Here is a 10,107-nt window from a genome sequence, read left to right on the forward strand (position 1 = left end):
TTACTGGCTCCATCCCCGCCTCTTTGACCTATCTGTTTCCTCTCCACCTATCTTCTCCTCTATTCATCTTTTATCCGCCTCCCCCTCTCTCCCTATTTATTTCAGAACCCCCTCCCCCTCCCCCATTTCTGATGAAGGGTCTAGGCCCGAAACGTCAGCCTTTCTGCTCCTATGATGCTGCTTGGCCTGCTGTGTTCATCCAGCTCTACACTTTGTTATCTCTAAAGGGAAGTAAGTGCTCAGTGTTGCACGGAGTTCATTTTAATTGGTTTTCCAGCCGAGAATGAAAATGAAAATCTTACGGGTAGCCAAGTTCCATAAAGTTATTCCACATTTGCTTCAGGACCATGATGATACCCATCTGCATGCACAGGTCAATCAAGCAGCCACTGGGATGACACTGTGTCAAATAAAAGCAAAGATTTATCAGATTACATGTCTATGTAAAGTATATAGAAGCAATAAATGTGTGCATGACATACAGGATGCTAGGTTTATAGTCAAATCAACTACAAAATTTCAAGCATAATTTATTTCTCCAATCTGCACCCCGAATGTTTCCCTAGGGTATGTTCACAATGAGAAAATTGCAGCAAGGAAGAAAAACACAGGAAATCCTACATTCTATCCACTTTTCTGTACTCCTCAGAAATCTAGACAATATTTAAAGATCTATGGAAGAAGCTAGAGGCCTTTGAAATCTGAATGCTGCGATGTTTACTTAAAATTCTCTATACACAGTGCAAGATAAATGAAGAGGTGCTTGAAATTGCAAAGGCAAAAGGATCTGTGAAAAGAGACATCGACAAAAGGAAATATATTGACTATTTTGCCATTGCTGACTGGCTACTGAGATCTCTTCTGGAGGAGAAAATGGAACAAGAAAGACAGGAGAGCGAATCGAAGCATAGCTGGATGGTAGATGTCACAGGGCAGTTGCAGATAAGCTGCAGAAGATGTGACAGAATGAGACTGGCGGATGATTGTGGCATAGCATGGCAGCAAAAGGTGGGACAACTGCTGCAAGTAACTCACCTCCTGTTACCCTAAAGCCAGCCTGCCATCTACAAGCCACAAGTCAGGAGTGTGATGGAATACTCCCCACTTGCCTGGATGGGTGCAGCTCCAACAACACAAGAAGCTTGACACCATCCAGGACAAAGTAGCCAAGTTGACCGCATCCACAAACATCCACTCCTTCCACCGCCGATGCTCAGTAGCAGCAGTGTGTACTGTCTACAGGATTCACTGCAGAAATTCACTAAAGATCCACAGGCAGCACTTTCCAAACCCATAAACCCTACCATCTAGAAGGGCAAGGACATCAGATACTTGGGTACAACACCACCTACAAGCTCCCCTCCAAGTCACTCACCATCTGGACTTGGAAGTACATCATGTTTCTTTCGGTGTTACTGGGTCAAAATTCTGGAAATTCCTCCCTCACAACATTGTGCATCTAATTACACTGAACGGACTGCAGACATTCAAAGTACCTTACCCCCACTTTCTCAAGGGCAATAAGGGATGGGTAATAAATGCTGGCCCAGCCAGCGATGTCCGCATTTCATACATTAATAAAAAGGATTCTCCTGGTAAAAGGAGCTACAAATGGACAGCAATGACAAGAGTGCCTTAACGAACGTCTGCTACACAGAAAGAATGCATCAAATTACGGAGTCAATATTTAAGCCCAATGTTGTAACGGACAGATTAAGATGAAATATTTGATTAAATTGGGGCTGAAATTGCACTTGTTTCACTGCAATGCAGGAGGTTGAGGGGGCGACCCGATCAAAGTCTATAAGCTTGTGAATGGCATGGCTAGAGTGGAAAGTATGAGGCCTTTTCCCAGGGTGGAGGGGTCAATTACTAGGGGACACAGTTTAAAGGTGCGGCAGTTGGGGTTGGGGTTGGGGGGGAGCAATTTTAAAAGGGATGTGTGAGGCAAGTTTCTCACACAAAGGGTGGGTGAGTGCCTAGTACGGGCTGCCAGATGAGATGGTGGACGCAGACACAGTAGCAGCATTTAAGAAGCACCTGGACAAATACATGAATAGAAAGGGAATAGAGGGACACAGATCCTGTAAGTGAAGACAGTTTTAATATGGAAGGGCAAAATGTGTCGATGCAGACTCAGAGGGCTGAAGGGCCTGTTCCTGTGCTGCATTGTTCTTTGTTCCCACATTCTAATAAAAGGAATGGTGACCCTTTGCACATCTCCTTCACATCAGCATAGTGGCATTGGGAGAAGTCCTCATTTAACTTATAATGTCATACATTCACAACAAATAAGATGTTAGCTGTTGCATTTGTTTCAAACATTTGAACTCTGAAAATCAGACACCTCCTGCTCCCATAAAACAACAACTGTGTCATCAAAATGAATTCAGATACTATTGCATCTGCATGTATAACACTGAAATTATTATATAGCGATATTATGTAACACCGATATTATTGAGAAATATTGCTGAAAGGCCAAGGGGAAATGAGCACATTTTTCTTCAATCTTTCCATTAACTGCTCATTAACTGCTCTGTGCTGTAGCATAATTTTTTTTTCTCTGGCACTGTGTTAGGGATTTGAAAGTGGTGAACACAATTGTGGCACATCAATCAATAAAACAAAGGTGACAGATTAGTACCTCTTCCAGCCTCCATCTCTTAAACAGCTTGGCATAAGCACCGGGCCGACCTGCAAATCTGATCAACACAGAAGAGGATTTTAGAGCAGTATTGGTCAGAAGTGAATCAACATATCGACCGTGTCCACTAATTCCGTTTTACGTGTTTAATTCAAGGGCGAATGCAATATTACAGTCAACGGGGAAGTGATGACCTCGTGGTATTATCACTGGGCTATTAATCCAGAGACCCAGGCAATCTTCTGGGAACACAGGTTCGAATCCTGTTGTGGCAGATTGTGGAATTTGAGTAAAATAAAAGTCTGGAATTAAGAGCCTTATGATGACGATGAAACCATTGTCGTTTGTTGGGGAAATAAAAACCCATCTGGTTCCCTTTGGGGAAGGAAATCTGCCGTCCTTGCCGGGTCTGGTCTACATGTGACTCCATACCCACATATGACGCTTCACTGCCCTCTGGGGCAATTAGGGATGGGCAATAAATGCAGGCCTTGCCAGTGGTACCCACATCCTAGGAATGGATTAAACAAAAAAAAAAACTGTAAGCAATGGTAACCTGGACTTAATGGAGTAAAATTGTACAACCAATGACAGAAGAACAGAGATCTTAAAAAAAATAATAAAAAGATGAACAAATGGATTCCGTGAGAGCATCAATGTTTCTACACTCATGGAATAATAACTAAGAAGGCAATAGTGTGCAAAAGGATATTCTGCTCTTCAGTTTGTTGCATTGCTCTTTGAGGCATGCAACTGTGATTTGAAGGCCACAAAATCAATTTTTCTCATTATTTGAATGCTTGACAAGTCATTACACAAGGCCATCAATCCTGAGAGTAAAGGAATTATAATGAACGGAGGTAACATGCATTACCGTTTTGTACACTTTGATCACAAACACACTGTCAAGACTTCCTTTATACTGGAGTACTGAGGAGAAATGTGCAGTCCAATTTATGTCAAAGAGCACATCCTCCCTCATTATCACAAACACATCCAACTTTAAAACAATAAAGGTCCTTATTTCCTCGGGAGCGCTCTTCACCAACAGGGAAAGAAAACATTTGATCGCCATCAGATCAGTAACAATTTGGTCTGCTAGATGTTCTTGAATGAAGTTAATAAATATTCTATTTACGCAAAGTGTCCAAATACGTGGGCATTTTTATTCTTGGTTCCACTATCAAGACACCAGTGATGTTTATCCAACTGGTTTGCAATGAGGGAATGCTGAGGTCTTGTATGGAAGTGGTGGAGAAACCAGGCGAATGCTGTAAAGACATCTTTTGGTGTAAGGGGAAATTGGATACAGGAATGGGCCAGTTGATCCCTCAACAGTGTTCCACCATTCAACAAGCTCACAGAATCCTTACAGTGTGGGAGACAGACCATTTGGCCCATCGAGTCTGCACTGGCCCTCTGAAGATCATCCCACTCATACCCAATACCCTACCCTATCCCTGTAAACCCCCCATTTACCATGGCCAATCCACCTAGACTGCACATCCCTGGACACTATGGATAATTTAGCATGGCTAATCCACCCTAACCTGCACCTCATTGGACTGTGAGAGAAAACCAGAGCACCCAGAGGAAACCCATGCAGACATGGGGAGAATGTGCAAACTCCACACAGACAGTCTCCCAAGGCTGGAATTGGGCCCAGAGGTGGGTGTGTGTGTGTGTGAGAGAGAGTGAGTGCCAGTGCATATGTTCGTACAGGAATCAGACACAGGGAAGCAAGCAAACAGGTATGCAACACAGGTCAAGCTCAATGAGGCTGGCAACTTCAGTCACCCCTCTGAACTATCGCTATCATAAGGCTGAAAACACGTGACATATTTCATATCTTCTAATGGGCTAACATCAAGCCAGCAGTGTGGATCATCTACACCTTTCCCATCTATGGCCCTTGAAGAGATGTCCAGCATCTGCTTGGAACATCTAGCAGTCAGGACATGGCCCAGGTGTTGATGGGGATAACAGCATTTATTGCTCATCCCTAACTGCTCATAGGGCAGTCAACAGTCAGTCATATTGCTGTGGGTCTGAAGTCACATGTAGGCCTGACCAGGTAAGGATGGTAGTTTCCTGATTAGTGAACCAGATGGGTTTTTCCGACAATTGACAATGGATTCACGGTCATCATTAGATTCTTAATTGTAGATATCTTATTGAATTCAAATGTCACCGTCTGCCATGGCGGGATTCAAACCCAGATCCCCAGAACGTTAGACAACAAGGTGCAGGGCTGGATGAACACAGCTGGCGTTATCTGGGTCTCTGGATTAAGAGCCCAACGATCATACCACTAGGCTATCGCTTACCATGGTGAAATTCAATGATCTGGGGAACAGGTTCACTTAAAGTTTTTGACAAGATTTGTAGCTGGAGTTGTGGATGAGTTTGTAGATTTGCTCGCTGAGCTGGTGTGTTTGGTTGCAGACATTTTGTCACCCTGTTAGGTAACATCGTCAGTGCGCTTTTCCTTTCTACCTGTCCTTTCCAAATGCCACACATCCTTGAATATTCAGTTCCCTGTACCATGTTTATGTAATGGTAATTAGATTCTCCCAACTTTCTTTTCTTGATATCTTTTACTCATTCACTTTGCTGCTAAAGTCTTTTATTCCCCATTCTAATCTTCATCAATGCTCACCTTTGTTTCACCTGTCTTCTATTCTCACTTAACACTTTTCTACTTCCTGCTACTAGCTTCCCTGGAGGGGAGGCTAGGGCCTAGTGGTATCACCATTGGGCTGTCACTCTAGAGACCGAAATAATGTTCTGGGGACCTGGGTTTGAATCCTGCCATGGAAGATGGTGGAATTTGAATTCAATTCTGGAATTAAGAGTCTAATCATAACCATGAATTTATTGTCAATTGTAGGAAAAGCTCATCTGGTTCACTAATGCCGTTTAGGGAAGGAAACTGCCATCCTTACCTGGTCTGGTCTATATGTGACTCCAGACCCACAGCAATGAGGTTGCATCTTGACTGTCCTGTGGGCAATTAGGGATGGGCAATAAATGCTGGCCTAGCCAGCAATGCCCTCATCTTGTGAATGAATAAAAAAAAACTTACTTCCAATTTAAGGCACCCCTCAGGATCCTGTTACCCTAATATCTTGTTTTAATCCTCCCCAAAAGCACAAGTGATTAATTCAAATTAAAGCTGATCGCCTTCCACTTTCCTACCTGATCATTCACTCAGTGTCTAAAAGTCTCATTCAAACTCTTGAATGTATCCAACAAGTGAACAGCCACAGCTTCTGGTGTGAAGAACACTGAAGATTCACAACCTTCAGAAAATCCCATTGCAATGGCCAAACCTTAACAGCTGACATTACAAACTCTGACTCTAGATTCTCCAGCCTGGGGAGAAAACTGCTTACTATTTATGCAGCAAACCCTTTCAGAATCCTAAATAAAAACCAAAAGAACTGCGGATGCTGCAAATCAGGAAGAAAAACAAAGTTGCTGGAAAAGCTCAGTAGGTCTGGCAGCATCTGTGAAGGAGAAACGAAACGTTAACTCTGTTTTCTCCTTCACAGATGCTGCCAGACCTGTTGAGCTTTTCCAGCAACTTTGTTTTTGTTCCTTTCAGAATCCTATATGTTTCAATGAGATTATCCCTCAGCTTTCTAAAACCCTGAGAATATAGGCCCATTGAATGCAATCTCTCCTCATAGACAACATTGTTATCTCAAAACTTCACTGCAACCTCTCCAAGGCAGACATGTTCTCCATTGGGAAGGAAATCAAACTCTATGCAATTCTCCAGGTGTGGTCTGTAAGTCCTGTCTAAACCAAACTACAGCAGCATTTGCTTACTCATGTACTTACACCTCCAGCAACAAAAACTGAGCTGCATCCAAAAACAGATCTGTAAAGTAAGTGCCATCCATTGTTTGAGGAACTGCCCAAGAATTGGAGTTGGAAATTAAATTTACTCTTAAGGGACCACCTGGAATACTGTGATCAGTTTTGGTCCCTTTATATAAGGAAAGATATACTGACATTAGAGATAGTCCAGAGAAGGTTCACTAGGCTGACACCAGGCATGGAGGGACTATCGCATGAGGAGAGATTGAGTTGGTTGGGCCTGTACTCACTGAAATTTAGAAGAACAAAAAGTGATTACCTTCGTGATTATGAAACACATAAGACTAGAAGAAACCCACCGACACATAAACAACATCCTCACCGGAATAAAATTCACAAAAGAAGGAGGACAATAACCGACTCCCCTTCCTAGACATAATGGGGAACTCCAGACTGGAGTATACAGAAAAACCACCCATACGGACCAGATACTTAATTATTAAGTACCACCCCAACACGCATAAATGGAACTGCATCAGGACATTATTCAAATGGACAACAACACACTGTAGCAATCCGGAATTGTGCAAAGTAGAACAGGAACACTTTTATGGAGTTTTTAAAAGGAATGGACACCCAGAAAGCACCATCCGCCGTTACCTCTGTGACAGACCGCAACAAGAAGACACAACACAGCTAGACACACTAGTCACCTTACTGTACAGAGATATATCAGAGATGACCACAAGACTACACAGACCCCAGGTATCAGGGTAGCCCACAAACCAACAACCACCTCTGACAGCTACAGACGAACGTAAAGGATCCCATACTCAAAACCAATGAAACTAATGTAATATACAAAATACCATGCAAGGACTGTGAGAAAAATTACATAGACCAGACTGGAAGAAAACAGACAATAAGGATACACGAACACCAACAAGCCACCAAGAGACTAATTTTCACTGGTCTCAACACATGGATAAAGAAGGACACAAATTCAACTGGGACAACTCATCCATAATAACACAAGCCAAACAGAAACATGCCAGGGAATTCCTGGAGGCCTGGCTTTCCAACCGGAACTCCATCAACAAACACATTGAACTGGCCCCGATATACAAACCACTGAAAAACGGAACCAGAAGTAATACCAACCACCCCAGCAAAGCGAGGCATATAAATAACAAGCGGGACAGAACACCAACGCTTCACCGGAGGCGCGCTGACGATATTACCTAGCAGGGTGACGAAACGTCTGTAACCAAACACACTGGCTCGGCGAGCAAGTCTAGAACAGGTTCACTTATGGAAACGAGATGGTGGAGGTTACAGAACAAGGCAGAAGTGAGGAGGATAAATGGATTTCTCTGAGATGTGTCCTACTTTTGACCATCTTTACATTTTTAGTGTATGATGCAGCCTGACTGACAGATCGTTGAGAAAATGTTGAAAAGTGCCTGCCTACGCTAATGTGGTCATAAAGAGAGAGTCTCCAATGAACAATTCATTAACACCATCCCCCATGTTTCACAAAGCTGGCATTGCAATTCAGTCTGCACTCCCTATGCCATGACCCTGTGCTTATTAAAATTTATAGCTCTATTTGTAAATCCCACAGGATTTAGTCCTTTACTCATGTACCTAACACAAACTGCGTTCAACAACATTTGGACCAGATCAGGAGAAGGTCAGTCAGACACGTTTGTAACCAGCTAGCAGAGTTATATCTTTAGACTACTTTCCTGATGACTCAGCTGCATTGTGCTTCCCACTACTACATTAAATTATTTAATGCAGCAAGCTGGTCAAACACTCATGGGTCCCAACTGACCTTACTTTGATCAATTGCAGCTCAGCCAGAATGTTAATCATTGCAGCAGTTTACAACTGTGACTGTGTAATTTATTATGTAAAGTAAGAACCCTGGATTTCCTTCCTCACTCCAAAGAACTTTGGAAATGAATGAGATTGTGAAATTGGAAAGGTCCTAAAACTCAATTGATGAAAATTAATATGCTATTAACACTCCAGCTCTATGGGATAAAGCTGATGACATAAAGGCCTCAAAAGGCCCGGATCATAACCTCATGGTAGTTATGGGCAACAGCGTGATGTGACGGGAGGCTGCGATTCCATCTCCCATTCTCAAGATTGTTCAAAGTGCCTGTCCTCTAAAATCAGTCCATTATTCATTTACCACAATGTTAGGAAGCATTTATCGGAAGGGATCAATGGTTAGAACAGAAACTTCAGTAACTTATATTTACCCAACTTAAAACAAACCAAACTTCACTGTAAATCAAAATCAGTGGTTTGGCACCTCGAAACTGTGCATCAGAAATTAAATATTTATGGTGCAAAAGTATGTATTGACTGACAGTGATTCATTTATTATGCATTTGTGTACAACTGAGGATACAACATAAATTGGAATCTTGTCCAAAGTCTAAAATGCCACTCACCTGCCGAGGAAGAAAGCAATGTAGAAGATTGAACTATTAAGGTTTACAAATTGGAAGAGAAACATTTTTAGAGCAAAGCTATTCTCCCATTCAGACTCTGTGCGGGGATGTTCTGCAACAATAGATAATGTCCAGGTAAGTTATAGAACAAAAATGAAGGGGTGTCATAGAATCGTACAGTTGAACAGCACGGAAACAGACCCTTTGGTCCAACTCGTCCATGCTGACCAGATATCCTAAATTAATCTAGTCCCATTTGCCAGCATTTGGCCCATCTCTTTCGAAACTATCCTTATTCATGCAGCTATCCAGATGCCTTTTAAATGTTGTAATTGTACTAGCCTCCACAACTTCCTCTGGCAGTTCATTCCATATACGCACTGCCATCTATGTGAAAATGTCGTCTCTTGGGTCCATTTTAAGTCTTTCCCCTCTTACCTTAAACCTGTGCCCTTTATTTTTGGACTCCCCTACCCTGGGAAAAAGATCTTAGTTATTCACCTTATCCATGCTCCTCATGATTTTATAAACCTCTACAAGGTCACCCCTCAGCCTCTGGCGCTCCAGGGAAAATAACCCCAGCCAATTCAGCTTCTCCCTACAGATCAAACCCTCCAACTGCGGCAACATCCTTGTAAATTTTTTCTGAACCCTTTCCTTAAGAAGAGATGTTTTTAACTCTCTGTGGTTGACATTTACAGTGAATAAAGGCTCTTGTAAACATTTAGCCAAAACAAATTCAAGTTTGGTTTTCAAAGTAACACTTATGCTAAGAAATATACTTTTTTGTAGGTCTACACATATGTTTAGTTTTATTCCCAATAAAGCTGAAAGACAATTACATTCAATTCTTATATTTGATGAAATGTAGGCACTTTATGCTTTCATAAGTTAAATCATTCAAAGGATGAGCTATGAAATTAGAACAGTATAGGACAGGAACAGGCCCTTCGTCCCACCATGTCTGTGCTAACCATAATGCCATTGTAAACTAATATCATCTGCCTGCACACAGTCCATAGCCCCCTATTCTCCGCCTGTTTATATGTCTGTCTAAAAGCCTCTTAAACATTGATTTTGTATTGGCCTTTACACCCCACCAGCAGCACATTCCAGGCACCTACCACCCACTGTGTAAAAAAAAACTTGCCTCGCACAGAGATAGTG

At 42.3% G+C, this 10,107-nt stretch overlaps 1 protein-coding gene across 1 annotated transcript in view; it reads right to left on the minus strand.

Moving 5' to 3' along the window:
- LOC109935610 (anoctamin-3-like) overlaps positions 1-10,107 on the minus strand; it is a 19,773-nt gene that overhangs the window by 8,645 nt on the left and 1,021 nt on the right. Inside the window, exons 3-5 of the mRNA XM_048606890.1 lie at positions 8,941-9,052; positions 2,648-2,705; positions 303-400 (exon numbers count right to left, since the gene is read on the minus strand). Coding sequence (XP_048462847.1) covers positions 303-400; positions 2,648-2,705; positions 8,941-9,052 — 268 coding nt within the window. The remainder of the gene's footprint in view (positions 1-302; positions 401-2,647; positions 2,706-8,940; positions 9,053-10,107) is intronic.

The sequence above is a fragment of the Rhincodon typus genome, chromosome 17 (genome assembly GCF_021869965.1).
Source record: "Rhincodon typus isolate 14 chromosome 17, sRhiTyp1.1, whole genome shotgun sequence".
NCBI lineage: Eukaryota > Metazoa > Chordata > Chondrichthyes > Orectolobiformes > Rhincodontidae > Rhincodon > Rhincodon typus.